Source organism: Tenebrio molitor, chromosome 8, assembly GCF_963966145.1.
Source record: "Tenebrio molitor chromosome 8, icTenMoli1.1, whole genome shotgun sequence".
Taxonomy (NCBI): Eukaryota; Metazoa; Arthropoda; class Insecta; order Coleoptera; family Tenebrionidae; genus Tenebrio; species Tenebrio molitor.
The window spans coordinates 3522951-3541845 of NC_091053.1; the positions used below are offsets into that span (position 1 = coordinate 3522951).

General features: G+C 40.4%; 2 protein-coding genes across 15 annotated transcripts in view; both read left to right on the forward strand.

The window, feature by feature from the left end:
• The first annotated feature begins 2 nt into the window (after positions 1 to 2).
• Positions 3 to 10337, forward strand: Sec16 (Secretory 16). 8 transcript variants are annotated; one of them, XR_011161642.1, is made up of 18 exons: positions 3 to 252; positions 604 to 704; positions 755 to 1667; positions 1724 to 2898; positions 3238 to 3440; positions 3651 to 3761; positions 4239 to 4635; positions 4685 to 5071; positions 5122 to 5457; positions 5509 to 5772; positions 5826 to 6048; positions 6096 to 6232; positions 6925 to 6954; positions 8849 to 9073; positions 9123 to 9351; positions 9400 to 9599; positions 9892 to 10025; positions 10101 to 10337. XR_011161642.1 is itself a non-coding variant. In XM_069056545.1 (17 exons), exons 1-16 carry the CDS (start codon positions 612 to 614, stop codon positions 9693 to 9695), a joined length of 4947 nt encoding a protein of 1648 aa, XP_068912646.1. In that variant the 5' UTR covers positions 4 to 611; the 3' UTR covers positions 9696 to 9703; positions 10101 to 10337. The 8 variants fall into 8 exon arrangements, 3 of the variants coding, with proteins under 3 accessions (XP_068912646.1, XP_068912647.1, XP_068912648.1); XR_011161641.1 differs by having other exon boundaries at positions 4 to 704; XM_069056545.1 differs by lacking the exon at positions 9892 to 10025 and adding an exon at positions 9672 to 9703 and having other exon boundaries at positions 4 to 704.
• Positions 10338 to 11806: 1469 nt separating this feature from the next.
• The window catches only part of form3 (formin 3), a 46339-nt gene continuing 39250 nt past the window's right edge, over positions 11807 to 18895 (forward strand). For 2 of the 7 annotated variants that reach the window (XM_069056551.1, XM_069056553.1), the window contains exon 1: positions 11807 to 11980. The gene's annotated coding sequence lies outside the window, so the exon portion shown is untranslated. Of the gene's footprint in view, positions 11981 to 12853; positions 13324 to 18895 lie in introns of those variants that run through there. The other 5 variants (XM_069056552.1, XM_069056549.1, XM_069056550.1 and 2 more) reach the window with 5 other exon arrangements.

The following is an 18895-nucleotide window of genomic DNA, read 5'->3' on the forward strand; positions in this document are numbered from 1 at the left end:
AAAAACGACATGATCGGATGTGTTCCCCGTTTGCGGTTATATTTGGAATATAAAATTAAAGCAAGAAAAATTCCTACTAGTTTCATATTCCGCAAATTTGTTTTGTTGTAATTGTTGTTTATTTCTGTTTTGTGCAAATAATCGTTAACGGTGTCTGTGATTGACGTGTGAATGTTAGAAGTGTTGTCCCAGAAAAAATGGCCAACTAGACGGTTTCGTAACCTTCAAAAATGCAAATCTTGCCAAATTTTGGTAAATATACGATACTACGATAATTCTGTTGAATTGTGAATAAAAAAAATACTTTTCTGTGAGATTTGCCAATTGCCAACTGGTCCCGTCTTTTTGACATCTGTCATATCGTCGTACCGTATGTTATGGTTTATTTGTGTCGTTATTGTGTTTGTCGTGCTCAAATCTAAAATATTAATCGTTCATACCGAATACTGTAAGAAAATCGATGTTCGTGGTGAAATAATTCATACCTGTCCGTGTTAGTAATCGAGAAGTTAGGTTAGGCGATGCAAATTATCTGTCAAGGAGTGAAAGTTGTTTTTCCGCGAGCCTTGTGCATAAATTGATTTTCTTTGTGTATGTATTTAGTGTAGACAATGTCGTGGGTGAAGAAGCGAGGGCAAACCACCCCAGCCGCGCCGCCTCCGCAAGTACAAATGTACAACCCCAATCAACATTCCAATCAGGAGGTAAATCAGTAGAGTCATTGTCTTTTGTGTGTTGACACAATATGTTACAGAACCAGTGGCAACAACAGTCGCACGATAACTGGTACAATCAAGCTCCAAAAGAAGAACCGAAAACAAATTACTGGCAACAGCCCTATCAACAACAACAACCTTTCAATCAAAACGCGCAGCAATACGGCCACTACCAGGAGTACTACCAGAATAACACTGCATACCCGCCACAAACGTATGGCAATTTGCAGTACAATCAACAGTACAGCGCCCAGAACAACGTGTACGGAGCGCAACCCCCGCAAACCGAAGGCGACGGGTGGAGCTCGACTTGGGGCTGGGGCGACGAAGACAACTCCAACATACAAGCCCCCAGCCAAAACACCAACGTGGTGGCCGAGAGTTTCGCCAACGACAAGACTTGGAACTGGAGTTTAGACGAAGCCAACGCGAAACCGCCACCCAAGCCGGTCAAAGACGAAAACGAGACGGACCCGGCGAAAGTGGCGCCCTCGTTAGACCGTCTGACGGGGAAACGCAACAAACTGGAGACGCCCCAGTGGTCGGTGGAGTCTCAGATGTCGCAAGAATCGTCCGACGACATTTTGCAAACTTCCGAAAGCGACAAGAGTCGCATGTTGTCGCGCAGCTCCACAATCAGCCACTCGCCGATTTCGGGACAAGAGCCCCCGCCGGGGAGTCACCTGGAGAGTGCGCCAGCGAAAGAGGAGCAGGTCGAAGCGACCGGTTTCGAAAACAAGGAGATTTTGTCCCAGGTGGGACAAGATGCGAGTGGGTTGAGTGTCCCACCGATGAATAGTCACCTGGATGACAAGAGTAATCCGTACAAGCGAAACAGTGGACTGTCGCACAAAGCAGCCAATAAGTTTAGGAGTAGTAACGTGACTCCGCCCGATAGTAGGGCGCATAACGTGTTTCCTACGCCCTTCCAGGGACAGTCGGTCAATTTAGGTAATTGGGTAAAAGTGTGAATTGGTCAGGGTTGTCACGTTGTTGTATTTTTTTAGAAACTCTTCCTGATAATTCGGAGCAGCCGGACCCTATTCCGGTGCAGCCCGCGCGCAAAATCAGCAGCAACGGGTCGCACCCATGGGCGGAAAACAACGAAGCGCCCATCAACGACCGGAACCAGTACCTGGAAACGGCCCAGCTGTCGGACGTCGACTTCAACCAAGTCCCGGAGAGCGTCACCCAAGATAACGACACTCTCCCACCTCCGGGTCTGCGGCGGATGGTCCCGGGGCAGACCGTCGGCGGTCCGGAATCGATCGAACCCCCCGAAGGCTTGCACCGGATGATTCCGGGCGAATCGAGCTCCCCGGAGTCGAGCCTCCGCCAGCAGAACGCCGGCAGAGGAGACGACTCCGAACCGGAGTTCACCGATATAAACACTCAGCGGTCGGCGACAATCGGTGCGGACACGCCTCCAGTAACGGCGAGCGCCGTCGTCAACCGATCGGAGACAATCGGCGCCGATACTTCGCCCGATCCGGTAAAGCCCAGTCAAGGACGAGCGAAAAAAGGACGAAGGGATTCGGTGGAAGGGCAGATTCAGGACGCCGATCTCGGTGCGTTAGTGAACTCGGTGCGAAATTTGACGGTGGGAGAGCAACTGGGGGATGAGGGGAACGGCGCGGAGGGTAGCGGGAGGAAGAACAGTAGGCAGGAGAGCTCCGATAGTGATCACGAGGTCAGGCCGAAGTCGCCGGTGGACAGACGGGAGAGGAGGTACAGAGACAAGGAGGAGAGAGACAGGAACAGGAGTCGGTACTCTCCCGAGGACTACAGGGACAAGAAGTACGACAGGAGGAGGTACAAAGACAGGAGATACGAAGAAGATACTGATTATTATAGCGACAAGGAACGGGAGAGGAGGCACAGAGATGATCGGGAGTACGATAGGAAATACAGTAGTTTACGGAAAGAAAAGGACAAGGACAGGAGGAGGAAGGATGATAGGAGGGAGTACGTGAGGGATCCAAGGAAAAATGATTATTACTACGGGAGGTACGAGGAGGACTACGAGAACGAGTCAAGGTCGAGGGCGTCGAGTAGGTCGGATTCGATGCACGATTCGTACCGGGACAGAGGTCACGACAGAGACCGAAGGGACAGGCGCCACAGAGAAAAGGACCGTCACAGGAGGCACAGAGATCCTTTCAATCCTTACATGCAGGCCGGCGTAAGTATAGTCCACTCAAAAATCAAAAAAACACCAAGATTTTCCTCGATAATTGTAATTTTGAGGTTAAGTGGTTATTAAGGAAGGGTCTTGTTTAAGTAAAAATAATAAAAATCAACGCGTGCTGGGCAATAATATAACAATTTGAGCAATTTAATTTTATTTTGAACCAAATAAATAATGTCATAATTTATAGTTACCAATATAGTGTGAAAAAATAACTACATAGGGTTTTTTAAATTTGACCAACCTAAAGCAAAAGGTGGTGGTTTTTTGATTTTTGAATGGACTTCACAACACTCATTTGTTGCACCAGATTCTCTAATTAACTGTCTCCAGGGCTTCGGGTACGACATCTACAGTCAGTACTACCAACAGTACCAGTACTACGAAAATCTCCGCAAGACTAACCCGCAAGCCTACGCCCAGCTCTACCGGAAGTACTATCAAGACGCTTCCGGTGAGACTCCCTACGCGGGCGAGGACCGAGCTTCGGTGCACTCCGGTAGAAGTTCCGCCAACGACGAGTTGGCCAAAGACAGGTACTACACCAGTTCTTTCCGTTCGCGGTTTGTTTTTTCGTTTGTTTTTGAACAAGCTTTTCTAGAGAAGCTGCAGGTTTTGTACACACGCAATACACGTACATCATCATGTTGTAACTGACATTCTTAATACTGTACAGATCATGCACTATACAATCTACTTTTTCTTTGCTTTGATGTTTTCAAAAATCGAATTTAAATCCCATACAGGTATACACGTCAGAGCTATTATAGTCAAACGAGTTTGCCCCACTTAGGAGGTTACTACAGAGGATCTCAAACGCATAGTATATCAGGCCAATATGGCCTGGATGACTCTAGGTGAGATCTAAAAACCCTCTTAAGGCAGTTCATGTAACCTCTCTATCTATTTGTAGTGCATCTATCTATTAATTGGCGAGTCATTCTAAATTTTGTCGACGGTTTAAAATAAATTGGTGGAATTTGGGGGTAGAGTCTAAATAACGAGACATAGGCGATGGGTTACCGTATTTTTGGGCTTCCTCTTTGTTTGCTTGCATGCTTCTTCGTCTTCTTCTTTACCGTTCTAGTCATTCTTCTCTAGTAACCCACTAACCGACTAGTCTACTTTTCCTGCGACAACAGTCGCATTTTAACAAAATTCAAGTGAATGTCTTCACAGAAAGAGTAGACTAAAAGCGTGACTTAACCCGATTTTTGGTAATTTTAATGAACGAAAAGTCACTAAAACTGTTGCCAACCTAAGTAAATGTCAGAGCTTGTACTGTCGTCAGACGGCCGTCTTCCCGCAAAATACAATACAATTTGACGTTCTAGTTTCGTTCGCACACTCGATCAGACTGACAACCCGTTGAACTACGAAGATCCACACTTGACGGCTCAGCGTCTGACTCCGGCCAAATTTGCCACGGCGCATGTCAAGGCGTCGATATCGTCGGGCAAGCTCGTCAAGATTCTTCCCAACTATCCTCTGGACGGGCAAGCGGGGACCGTCGAGCTCTGCAACCTGGAGAGTCTCCTGCACAACGACGAGGACTATCAGGAGTTGAAACGGTTCCCGGGACCTCTGATCAAAGGAACCACACACAAGAAAACAATCATTGAATATTGCAAAAACAAGATCAGAGATGCCACCGACGATCTCGATTTGGGGGACAGAGACTCGTACGTGCTCATGTGGGAGCTGTTAATTCTGCTGATAAGACAAAATGGGGTAAGATGATAGGGTGGTGTTGAGTTTTTATGCTAGTATTGTTTCGTAGATGGTCGTGGGCGCAGATATTGCGGAATTGTTGTTGAGAAATCGGTCGCAAGAGGTCGCCCAACGACCACCATCTGTCGTTTCGAGTGTTGGTAGCAATGTCGTCGAACCGGAGTCCGTCGAAACGAGTAACGGCAGCACTACCAACTTGAAAGAGGAAGAAATCACCAACAAGTTTCGAGAATATTTGCTGTACGGTTCCGGCAAGGAAGCGCTGGAGTGGGCGATGAAACACGGCCTGTGGGGCCACGCCTTGTTCCTGGCCAGCAAACTGGACAAGAGGACGTACGCCAACGTTCTGATGCGCTTCGCCAACGGTCTAACGATGAACGACCCTCTGCAGACTCTGTACCAGTTGCTTTCGGGACGAACCCCGGCCGCAGTCACGGTAAGAAGTGTGAAATTCGTCCCCGAATGAGTGCAATTAGGGTGTTGCAGTGTGTGGCCGACGAGAAATGGGGCGATTGGCGCCCCCATCTCGCCATGATCCTGTCGAACTCCACGCAACGACCCGAATTGAACTGCAAGGCCATAACTATACTGGGGGACACTCTGATGGGTCGCGGGAGCTTGTACGCTGCTCAATTCTGTTATCTCATGGCGGAAGTCGGGTTCAGCCAATACGGCTGCGCCGAAGCTAAGTTGGTGCTGTTGGGTTCGAATCACAACAAATCTTTCGCGCATTTCGCCACCAACGAGGCAATTCACATGACGGAGATCTACGAATATGCGCGAAGCTTGAACGATGATGATTTCAATCTGGTCAACTTCCAGGTGAGTGTGAAGAGTTTTTAGATTGGAAGTTTAAAGTTGAACTTTTTTCAGCGGTACAAATATCTTCTGGCTACTCGGTTGGCCGATGTGGGTCTGCTCGAGAAGGCACTCTCTTATTTGGAGAAAATCGCGAATTTTATCGTGAAGAATCCGGGAATTGCTGAAGGAGGGTTGGTGAGCGAGGTGGCGCTGTTGGCTGATAGGTTAAAATACTACGACCCCGTGGGTGATGGTGAAGAAGAGACCGATTTTGATTCCAGCAGACCGGATAATTCGTGGCTGAAAGATCTCAGACGGGTACAAAACGATTACACGGTAAGTCGCGACGTGTTGAATTGTTTGAAAACTAGTTATCTGTTGGATTTAAGATGGGTCTGATAACTCAACAACCTAGTATGACTTTAACAACAACAACAACAACTCACACACAAGAGGAACACGTCTACAGTCAGAATCAAGATGTGTGGCAACAACAACAACAGCAGCAGCAGGTGTACGAGCAATACCACCAACAACCGTGGAGTCCTGAACAGCAACTCGAACCCACACCAGTCGAGTACCAGAAACAACCGGAACAGCAACAACAGGAAGGTCAGTATCGCCGAATTGAAATTATGAAATTGTAAACAGCGTTGTAGGTTACGGTGGGACTCACTATCAAGAACAACAGCAACAGCAGTACTGGCCAGGACAACAGCAATGGAGTCCAGAGCAGACTACGACTTATCAAGAGCCTGCAGAACAACAATATTATGGTGCTGTTGCTCACTCTGAGGTAGGAGGATGATTTTTTGGTTTTCTTGAATGTCAATTTCGTTATACTGATGCATTGTTAATTTAGCAACAAGGCGATTATGACAGGAGCTTGCATAAAATCAGCAAAAATTGTTTCGGTTCTGGTCGACAGAAGTGCGGACCGCGGACTAAACAGAAATGTCGTGTTTGAGTGGATGACGCGGCAATATTGTTGTTAGGAGACGTTGCATTCCTCCGTTGATTTTTAAATTGAAAAAGAAAACTTTTTAACTCTAAATATTGTTACGAGACAAATCAATTTATTGAATAACAATAAAACGTGAAATGTTTTTTTACGAAACAAAGTCTGAGTTGGAAATTCGAGATTTTTCTTTCAGTGGGTTATTTTCAGAGGAGCGTAACGACATGCAAGCTCTTGTTTGAATGTAAAAAAAAGTATATCGTGTAACTGTTGTTCTCTGAAAGTGTATTTTTGTTATTGGCACAAAGCGAGTGAAGGTAAGATCGCCAAAATCTAGTCATTGTTGATTTAGTTGGTCCGTGGGTCGCTGCCAAATTCCGTTCTGATGGTACTAACCGTAGTTTTGGGTCGTGTCGATTAAAAATTTGTGAAATGAGTGTGCTTTTTGTGACGAACAAATAATCCCCTCATTCAGCGTTCATATTAACTGAGGTGTGACTTTCTTGTTCTCTGTTCCTGTCGGGACGCAGCCAGACCAAGTCGAGAAACAAGCCACCGAAGTAAGTACATGCGTAACTAACGCCTCATCATCATCCCCCAAGCCGAACACGTCAGCTACCTTGCGTAAGCGCCTAACCGCAACAAACAAACTCGTCCAATTGAAGTCGTTAGACAGCGTCAACGACGACGCCAAATCCAAATCGAACGCCTTCGGCAAAAAGACGAAAGTGTACCCGTTCAAAAACCGCAGCGCCGAAGACTTCGTCGGCGATCGAAACTCGTCGCGCGACAGTTCCGAGCTCGATTTCGAACCGGTGTCGCGCTCCAAGAAAAACGTCTTCTACAAGAACGAGGAGAAATCTCAGCTGATCTGCTACAAAGACAACACGAAAATAATCGCGATCAAAAACGACTCGAAACTGACCAAGTACAACACGTTCGACATGAAATTCAACGACAAGAAGGGAAAAATCGTCAAGTACAAGTCGCTGGACGTGCCCGAAACGTTGGTCAAGTATTACGATTCGCAGAGTAACGTCGCGATCTCGGCACAGGATTTCAGTTCCGATTTTAAAATGACGAAATTCGACAGGAAAAAACATCACAAACACGACATCATAACTGATACGGTGGACGCGTGGGCCAAGAAGGGTTCGTCGAACGTCTTTTCGAACATAAAAAATTCCATTTTCAAGACCAACAAACCGGCCAAAGAGGTGATTTACAAGCCGCTCGTCTTCGGCGGGACGTACCCCATCGACGTACCCTTCCAAAAAGTCGAAAAACCCAACGACGCGAACAAAATCAAACAGATCAAAAGCGGAGGGGCCCAAACGAAATTCCGCGAGTACGGTCCACCGAAAACGTTCGATATCGACAGACCCATCTAACTGATTGCTGATGTAGTGCAACGCGTTCCATGGTCGTGCTCATTGTTTTTTGTTGCTAACAGGCGAGACCACGCTAATTTTGTGATCACACTGTAGATAATAACGTTGTTGGTAAAAGGTCTAACTCATAGTTATGCTGTTGGATGTACAATTGTTGTGTTTGTTATTGTTAAATAGTAACGCCGCTGGTGTAGATTTGTAACCGAACAGTACTAAAGCATGCTTTCATATTTTTTAGGATGTACTGCAATTTTTATTTTGAATAAAGATGGTTATTGAATGTTGCTACGGTTTTTATTGCCGGCGGTACCGACGGTCGAACCTCATTGGCCAGTACGGAATTACAGTTGGTGGCACTTCAGCGAAACCAATTACCCCTCACGGAGGAAATCGTTCATTTCTGCTTTGAATGCCGGTTACATAATTGTTACAATTCTCCAGAATGTAACATTTACGTTACCTGGAAATGTAACATTTACGTTACCTTGAAATGTAACATTGATGTTACCTTGAAATGTAACATTGATGTTACCTTGAAATGTAACACTGATGTTACCTTGAAATGTAACACTGATGTTACCGTGAAATGTAACATTGATGTTACGGTGAAATGTAACATTGATGTTACCTTGAAATGTAACATTGATGTTACCTTGAAATGTAACACTGATGTTACCTTGAAATGTAACATTGATGTTACCGTGAAATGTAACATTCATGTTGCCTTGATAATGTAACAGTGATATACCTAATGGTTTTTTTTCTGGTGGTCAATTTTTTTTAATGAAATGATAAGGTTCACGCTACATAAAAACATATGAATGAACCTTAATTCTAATTCTAACGTGTTCAAAAGACTTCTCTGTTACATAAAAGCGTGAGTGTGAATGATGTAACGCGTGTTACATTGGTGTAATGTCATCTCGATATGTATCCGCTCCAAAACATTGTCATGTAGTTAGGCACAAACTAGAAGTCTTGCTGAGCAACCGCCCAAACAGCTTAGCCGCCCCCAAGCACTCCCACTAGTATAATAAATTGTCGCTCTGTGCTTCTTACGCAGGACATCCCTCAGCCCCAAATTTCTTTGCCCAACCAACACGATGGAAAAGTCCGCAGCGACGAGCAAAATGAGCAGCCGAAGAAGGACCCCCCTGCCAAGGCGGCCAAACCGGCGGAGCCCTCTTTGGACAAACCCGGGGGCAGCGGCTGGTTCGGCGGGATCTTCAGCAAGCTCTCCCTCAAGCCCAAAAACCAGATGAAGCTCCCCGACGACAAGAACCCCACGGTAAGTGAGTTTTGAGAGTTTTGTAAGGATTTTCGACGAGTTTGTGCAGATTTTGTGGGACTCGGAGAAGAAGCGCTGGGTGAACACCGACGAGGACAACGCAGACGGCGCCAGCGACTTCAAACCGCCACCGAAGATGGCCGAGATGACGCCCAAGCTCCAGCCGGCACCGGCTTTCAACCCCACACCAAGAAATGTCGGGGCGGAGCCAGCGCAAGAGAACGGAAACGCCCCCAAGACCGCCCAACCCAACATATTCAAGCTGCAGAGGAACAGAAGTATGGGGTTTTGAGCGTTTGATAAAGTGTGATGTGGGATTGTTGCAGATTTGAAAAAATCGTACATCGACGTGTTCAATCCGGGGGCGAAGAGTGGTCAGGCGCTTCCACCGCCGGGATCGATGGGCGGGGCGACCGGCGCTCAGCAACCAATGAACTTCTTTGTTCCCCAACCGGTCAACGACCCCAACGCGCCTACGGATTTTCTGACGCCAGCGCCCCCGCTGCTCTACGACGAGAATGCGCAGGTAGGAGATCAGATTAATGAGAGCGCATCGTAATCATCCCGCCGATTATTAATCTGGTTTTTAATTTCGTAGAGGGGGAGATTTAACAAAACTTGAAAGATTATGTAAGGTATTTTGTGATTTTTCAGCATGATTGCATGATTTTCGCTGAATTAAAAGCATGGTGCATCACCCTGTACATAATTAAGTGTCGCACACTGCTTTTATTTTCGCTGAGATGTCAGACATTTTTCACAAAATTGATTTTTATGATTGGTTTGGTGGTGTGGTTTATGTGTTGTGGTTATGGTAGATGTCTAGATGGAGCTCCGCTAGTTCACTGTCAAGGGAGGTTCAGTCCTATACACTGCACAAACCAAATACCCGCAGATAGCTTTTGCTTCACTGATCCTTGCTTCACTACATCACATTTGTATGTTTTATTATGTAAGTATCATTTTCGCTGGTGATTTTATTTGTTTTCATAAAGACAAACTAACGAAACGTCGATTCTGATTTTAGATGCCAACCCAATGATACGATGTTGATGCGGATACCAACCTTCCAGGACGAAACAATGCTATTATAAATTGAGGTTTTTTTGTAATTTTATTCTATATATAAGTGATCCTGTGATCATGGGCTATTTAAATATTTGTAGTTTTAATTACTAATTTTATTGAGTAATGATTATGTAATAGAGAGACAATATGAATATTGAAGTGTACGAAATGTAAGGGAATAAAAATATGAACATTCTGGATTTGTATTTTTTTTTTATCCCACGCCCGAATTTTTTCGTTCATTTCTTTGTCTAGTGATTAAATGCAGCTTTTAACCTCAGAGCAATAATTTTTCCAGTAATTCATAATTATGTAATATGTCTCGTAATTTTTTTATATTTTTCTTTGTGTGTTCTTTTTGATGTGATGTTTCTTATCTCTAAAACACTTAAAATCCATTCAAAAAAGATCTGGACTGTCAAAATCAAAATTGCAGTTGTTAGGTTGGTTAAATCACTAGTTATTTTCATATTGCCCAGTTGCCATCTATGATTTTTTAATTTTTCAAACTATTCATTTGTTTAAATTGACATTGTCGAATAAATTGCAAAATTATTTAAGTGTATTTTGTAAAAAGGTTAAAATGGAAAGTTCAAAACGAACTAGGGTGCGAGAGAAGAGGGCCGTAAGAAATTATTATGAGGAACAAACAAAAAAGTGATAATAACGGGAAGAAATTACAAATTTGTGCCAAAGCCGCTCCAGTATTGTTAACTAAGAATTGGTGTTCGTTCTTGTGATTCTCAAATCAAAATTTTGCAGATAAGTGTTAATCAAATGTTAATTTAAATAATTTTCTTCCGATTCTGAATAAATGAAACAGATTAGTTTATTTTGGATGATTTTGGTTGTTGTTTAATTTGTTCCCTGTTTTCAGTTTGTCGTGTGTTTTTTATGAACTTTATTAAATTGCTCCAATTCATTTAGTTGCTGCATTTCACTTCAAGTGTTCGAAGCAATGAATGATTCAAAACATTTTTAGTTCAATAATTAAAAATGAAAACATAACCTAATTTTGTAACTAGATTCTGATGTCGGTACACTCTAGCGAAAATTTTTTATACCCAAGTACAGTTAAAACAAGCATTTTATTTAAAATTTAATTTTGACAGTCCAGGAGTTTTTTGAATTATAGGTATACATTTTTTAATTGATTTTTTCTTTGCCGCAACCACCACTACTGCAGGCAATCGATGGCCGCATAAAATTAAGCCAATTTTTAAAATTTTAAATATTATCTGCATGCAACCCACATTACACGTTCTCAAAAAAAATTGCAACTAATTTCTTTGTTAATAAAATGTTCTTTTCTACCCCAAAAAATAAATTTCCACGCAAAATCAACAAATCAATAATTATAACAAATGTTTTTTTTTATTTGTGTTTTGTATGAGGCAGAGCTACATCTTGTTGATCATCATTATTTTAGGTAATCCCCAATTTTTTGGTTTTTCGATTTACTCGCTAGAAATCACTGTATACTGAAACAATACCAATCTGGGTCTCGATCCTTGGCAGCGCAATCATTTATAGTTTTTTTGTTTTACTATCCTTCCTCGCTCTTTCGCAATCCTTGCGTACATTGTAAACAAGGTAACTAAATATTGAAAATTTATTGCCGTTGCTGCTTGTGAATGCGTGAAAAATTGCAACAAGTGCCCGATTAATCTCGAGTCTCGCAGGTGAAGTGTCGTGAATGATGAATGAATTTGTGCAGTCGGTCATGAGTGATGTGTATGGTATCGGCGTCCTTCCATGCGATTTCGCATTGCGGCTAAATGTGTTTGAATAACGGCTATTGCCCATGGCGACGTGTTCTGGACATAGGCGGCGCTTCAGGTGAGTCTGTGGGGGCTAAAGTGGCCCAAAAAATCGTGTCAGTTCACTTGAAATAACATTCTAAAATTTTCTCCCGAAATCACGAAATTTTTGAAAATCTGATGTTGACGTAAACACAAGAATGTCAAAAATGACATTTGACGTGTTGATATTGAGATATTTCAGTTGAACGGTTGGTACTGCAACTGAAAAGTTGTGAATACATTCTGAGAATGAAATTTCTGAAATATGAATTTGCTGAGTGAATTTTGAGACTAAGTTCTCAATATTGCGGAATTCAAGACTCATTAGGAGATTTTTTTAATTTTGATTACATTTTTTCAATAGGGAATTGTTATATGAAGTAGTGAATTGGCTCGCAGAATTTTCAGGTCAATTCTCAGTATCTCGATAAATTTGGAGATGTTTTTAGCATTAAGTCTCAAATGTATAATTTAAATATCAGGATGAGAATTCGGTAAATAAATCTTTTAAGATTAAATTCTCAATGTTAGGGAATTGTGCAAGTATCTCAACACATTTGGAAAAAATTTAAGATATCGAAATTCGGATATTTAATTTGGAATTGTGTCTTGGGTAGTGAATTTTGAGATTAAATTCTCAATATTAAGAAATGCCAGTGTCTCAAAGTGATTGGAAATTCAATTTTGGAATCTTAAATTAATTGGAGATAGTTTGAAAATTGAGCATTTGAAATTGTGAATTTCTCGGTGTCTCAATGGAGCTTTGAAGGTTCTAGAATCCCCTTAAGGTGTTGAATTCCGGTACCGTTTCGCCGGCGAGGACCGCAACTCGGTGCTCCATCCTCCGGCAGGGAGCCCGCCCCTCTCGCTGCGCCCATGCCGCCGCCGCGAATATGGATCGCATTTGTACCAGGAGCGGGCTAGTTAGCGACTAACCGTCTATGATATCGCATAATAGAACCTGTCCGTCCCACACAGACAGGTAAGTGGAAGAGGACGAAGAGCGAAGAAGTGAAAGTGTCAGCGGCGCGAAGGCCTAGCTCGCCGAGGTCCGTCCAGAGATGCACAGCTGAGTGCGGCGCCACACTTCAAATCGGCACCACTTCCGAACGCTGCCAAAACCCACCTCCAAAAGTGAAAGGGGTGTCATTTGGCGTCGGCCGCGTCGCCCCCCACGCGAAACGCGCCGTTCCGCGTCGCGGTTTCGGTGTAAACGGTGCTTAAAGGTGCATGTGCGGCCGGTGATGTAAGTATTAGCAAATTATTCACGTGTTGCATGTCAGGGCCTTATTGTCTGATGCCGGTCGGGGTTTTTCATTTTTTCAAGAGAGGAGGATCCGGGAGAACCGACTCGACGACGACGACGCCGGATTTTCTCGTGTAAGTAAAACATCTTTTTTTTGGGCAAGGTGCGTTCGAGTCCTTGAAGTTCTCGATCAGGATTATTTTGCGAACGTGTTTTTTGCGAGGGGGCGAGTTTTCAAAAAGCGGGGACGGCTGGTGGAAATTGTCGCCAAAAGTGAAACAGATTTGCCGTAAATGAGTCATTCGTTACTCGGAAAATGACAAAATTGAGTCGACGAAAGGTGACGTTCAGTTCTTCGAGTCGATTGTTTCGGAGCTTTGTAAACAAAAGTCACTTCGAGTCTGTTCTGCATAAAATATAAATTCCATGAATATTTGTTCAAATAATTTTTTACATTGCGCCGCCGTGTCCTGTGAACTATTTTTTAAATCGCAGAAGAACAAATTTAAAAATCTAAGAAGCACAAGCTTAAAGTTTTCGAGTTATTATCAAACATCAGGATCAGGATGAAAATAAAGATTTTTGTGTATTTAATTTTTTGTCAAAACACAAGTTTCAGCCTCAATTAATTTATTTAATTAAGAATGATTCAACTATTTCGTACGCTTAATCCAAACGACTCTCAAATAAAAACATCTTAACTGTGCTCATTACAATTAAATGAAGTGCTCCAACCATTTGTTTCAAGACCACATATGTACGTTCCAAGTTTTTCTTGTTAAGTGGTCTCAAGTACACCTTTTTCTTTAACTAACCACTTAAAAAAATTAAATTAAATTCAAGGGAGATAGGATCGTGCATTGGTACAATTATAGCTAATGACTGCAATTACGACGGTGTGGAGATTTGCTTCATTTTGTTGAGGCATGTAAAACGTGTCGATTATAAAGAAAAATTGAAATTTAAAAACTTGAAATAAAAATTTAAAAAAAAAATCTGATCTACATATACAGGGTGTATCTGAAATTCGTGCATTAATTTTAACCAGTGCAAGAACTCGCCAATTTGTGAAACTTTTCTCTATAACATTTTGCAAAATTCGCAAGTTTTCTACGATTTTTTGCCCCCAATTTTTATCAAATTAGTCTCTATTTTTTTGTAACCATAGGAATTTTAATTATTTTTTTCTATAACAAGACAAGATTCCGTTTCTATCACTACAGAAAATTTTCGCCCTTACCCAGGTAAGGTATACATTTTGATGGTTAATTTATTCAAAATTTTAAATCAAGTTGTAACGCTTTTTTCTAAAAAATTCAAATAGAAAAAACGTTTCATTTAACAAGCTCTGCTACGTGTTAAAATTAACACACGCATTTTAGATACACACATATGTATTTTCATACTTCAGCAGATCAGAAATGTCTTAAAATGAAAATATAAAATAGTAGTTAAGTAGGGTAGTATACAGAGTGATTCAGAAACTGTAGCGTACTATGTAGAAACACATCAATTTTCGGAAAATAGGTAAATAGAAACATTGTTATCCTTGTAATATAAGTTCACATTCTTGGCTAACTATTTTGTAAAAAAAAAAACTTGAAATAAATCGAGGTAATTATCAAAAATTTCAATTTTGTTTTTATTTTTTTTTTGTAATGTCTAAGTATGTAAGTTTATTCGATGCGAATTTTTTTCGTTTTAAAATCCAATTCTCACCGTTCATGTTGTTTTGGCATAATGGGAGGCCATGATTTATTTTTTTAACGTTGGACACACTGTTTTCCGTCACTAAAGTGCCTGACATGCGGACTTAAAAATGAACATAACATGTTGCTGAATTTCCCGCTGTGTCTTAGTATTACTAGTAAAACTGACAACAATGCACTAGACATTGACGCTATTTGTAACCCCAAACTTAGAAAAACATAACCTAATTCAACAGACAGCTTTACTGCCAAATTAAATGCTAAATTTCCATGGCCTCCCATTATGCCAAAACAACGTGAAGGCATTTTATTCACTGTAACGGAGCACCTGGTGTTTACACCGAACAAGCAAGTGAGAAGGAGATCCATCCTGTTGACATTGAGCTGCGTAATTTAGCGATTTCGTGTCAAGTTTGCAAATTTTCCTTGTATGTTTTTTACAACAATCAAAATCTGCCTAACAAAAAAGCTTTTGAAAAAATTATCGATTTTGATTTTTCAAAACTGTAGTGTTACGATTTTTGAAATTCCAAGAAAATATTAATTCTGTTAAAAATGAAATTGTTGAAATAAAGATATAAAATAGTGGAAACGATCAAAGGAAACGCAAATTATTATCGATGCTTTGCTTAAGTAGAGTCGTATACAGAGTAAAAATTTTGTTATATTACATAAGGAAATTTTTGAGAAAAAAAATAATAAAATTGGAAAAAATACATTTTATAACGAACAAAAACAAGTCAAAAAATCAAGTAGATAATCAAACAGTCAATTGTTACTGTCTATTTCATTCGTATGTGTTATTTGTTTTTCCGGAAATCGTCTTAGAAACAACATTTTCCTGCTTATTTACGCGCAGGAAAATTGAATTTTCCGGACTAGCACTGTAAAGACAACACACGCACAAAATTGATGACATTTTTTCGATGTTGTTTACTTTGTAACTATAGTTGCCAACAAAATTGACAAACTTGATTTTTGTGGAATTTTTGTAAATTTCGTCTTTTTTACGATTTCCGGAAAGATTTAATACAAAACACATCAGTAAAATCTCTTACTTGACTCGGAGCTTTAAAATACTCGATACAAAGTGCCTCGTATTTCAATTTTGCAATTTTGCTTATGTAAGATAACAAAATTTGTATACTGTCGTTTAGATAATTAAAAGGGCTATCAGAATAAAGAAAAAAATACGGGGTTGTCATTTAAAAAAAATATCGATGACGTCATCACTCGAAAACAAATGACTGCTTGGAATTTTATTTGGTATTAAAACATGTATTTTTATAAACTAAAAGTGATCCGTTCAAAGATTTTTTTGAAAAAAATTTTGTCTAATTTTTGATGAATTTATTCCATACTTTTGCCGCTCACTGTATTTAAATATACATATTTTTTTCCTAAACTTTGACATTGTCCAGTTGAAATTAATGAAAGATTTGGTACAAATTTCGTTACCCGCCTATGGGGATTATTTGCTGCGCCGATGCTGATAACTGAAGAAGAAAAACAAATGCAAGAAAAATTTCAGTTGTTTTTTTGCTAATTTTGCTGCGCCCCTTACTGTGACCTATAATGATAAGTGTGGAAGAGAAAAAATAGAATCATATGGTAGATATTAAATGAAAACAATTTTAATAATAAATATGTTTATCTAATCCCGCTGGATAAATGATACTTATCCCACTAATTTTGAGTGGGATAAGAACTTCATTACCGCACGCATTGCATTTCCTCACTCAGTGGGATAAATGAGTTTCATTACCGCACTCAGTGGGATAAATGAGTTTCATTTACCTTTTTTTTTTTAATGCATACCTGTTATTGCGAATTGTTGTGGCAGCATTTTCGAGTCGTTCTCTTAAAACTTCTATTGGGATCGAATACACCAAGTCCTTCAAGAAGTAGTCGCACGGAAATTCTCTGGGCTCGAGGAAGACTCGCACGTTTCACCATACACTACACAATATCTATGTATTCACTGTTCAAAAATAAAGGCGCCATTTTCACAAAATTTTAGCTTAAATCACAGAATCAACACGCAAACACCTGCCCTTTGTGGTCGAATAAAACTAACTGAAAATGTAATCACCGTGTCTCTACCTCGGCCGCGTAGCGAAAAAACTTTATTCTAAAAACACAAAGTTTTGCGCTGATTTTACAAAAACTATTATATCACGGTCACTCTCGTTGGGTTAAATAACTAGGAAATAGACAGCTCGTTAATTTATGGGGGGGTAAAATACTGAAATGAAAATTTGATTTCGAAAAAATGGTACATAACAATTTTGTTGTTCTTATTTGTATGTACTTATTTCTGAGACACATTGTATATCTGGTATTCGTTTAAATTTATTCCCAAAGCTGGCGTTAAAGAGCCGATTGTGAACGCACCACGGATTACAGATCACGAATCAGCTGTTTAAATCTAACCTCATTTTTTGCGTTGTTTGTGTTTTTACTCTGCAGGCGGACGAGTGGTGCGTTCACAATCGACTCTTCAACGCCAACTTTGACGGAAACACCCGATACTAAAATTAAAAGGTTTTTAGTTTGCAGTAGAAATATTTTTCTTTTCTTTGTATTCCCTCTAATCTGCACTTAATGACTAAATAAAGTGGCGATTCATCTTGTTGACACTGACGCATAATTTAGCGATTCGTGTCAAGTTTGTACATTTTTCTTGTTTACTCTGGTGTATTTTTTTTCAAGCAACACTCATCAAAATTTACATAACAAAAAGAGACCATGAAAATTTTTAAAGCTTGTGGTTTAGTAACAGTTTTTGAAACTCCAAAGAAATTGTATTCCTGTTTTCCACCCAAACAATAAAAAATTTTTCTTCGCAGAATTCTGATAGATCCAATTTGGTAATTGTCAAAAATTGTAATTTTCACACTGTATATTTTTGTAATGTCCAGTCTTCTTTCTTTAAAAATAAAATACATACTTTAGTTTAAAGAAATGCTACAGGGTTATTATAAATGATTGTAGTCCAAGTGGGCGTAAAAACTGAATGTAAAATTTATGGTTTTTATTTATTTTTGGATTCAATCGTTAATTTCAAAAAAAAAACTCGTCACCGCACTTTTCACCTAAAAAATGACAGTGCCAGCGACAAAAATTGACAGTTCACATGAAAGCGGCAAAAATGTAATAACATGGGCATGGCCTGCTTCTACTACAATCATTTATAGTAACCCTGTATTAGATGCTTGTAGATTTCAATATACAGAGTGATCTTCTCATATTTTATTTATAATCTGGTGTAAACGTCCGCTCTGATTGGTTGTCACTCAAGATACAGCAGTATGATTGGCACTTAGTAAAATATAATTTTCTGTGTACATATTTGTGCAACAATTAGTTTCGTTAAGAGCGATTATTAATTCCAAATTGATTCTCACAACACACGTCGCTCCTAATGATCTTTAAATTTACAAAAAACCTTATTTAACTAAGACGTAATAACAATCGCCAAGCATTTTTTATCGGCGTCGGCATCCTTGAAGGATTAAACAAGCGCAATTCATCAAACACTTTTATAGTGTTTTTTTCTAAAAAATATTGGCACGCGTTGTTTGAATACAAATGCGAGCCAACCATCTCTTATCGCCTGAAAATAGATTAAAAATGAAGCCAACACGACTCGGTCAGCTTCTTCGTAGCCATCCATATCAGATTTCCAGATAAGATCTGATCTCCAGCAGAGTATGCGAATCTCGTGGCAGACCTTGATTTACGCACCCACAAATTGTGTAAAAATCGGTCAAGTTTTTGTTTGCGATCAGTCTTGTTCGCACCAAATTGTCAAATTTCGTTAGCCAAACATGTTTATTAGTGATGATGTCAGTTGACTTGAAATTTCCATCAATCATGTTTTTTTCGCCAACAAACAACACAATTCAATTCGTATTTACCGTTACATTGTGTTTAGATTAGCAAACTGGCGATGTTTGCTCAAGAAAAAAACGATTTATTGTTTAATTGTTTGCTA

What these genes read in the sequence shown, in the direction of transcription:
- Sec16 (XM_069056545.1), top strand. Translation starts at nt 612, where the DNA reads ATGTCGTGGGTGAAGAAGCGAGGGCAAACCACCCCAGCCGCGCCGCCT. An exon ending in GGGACAGTCGGTCAATTTAG is followed by an intron (nt 1,668 to 1,723) that starts GTAATTGGGTAA and finishes GTATTTTTTTAG; the next exon opens with AAACTCTTCCTGATAATTCG. An exon ending in GTGCTGTTGCTCACTCTGAG is followed by an intron (nt 6,233 to 6,924) that starts GTAGGAGGATGA and finishes GTCGGGACGCAG; the next exon opens with CCAGACCAAGTCGAGAAACA.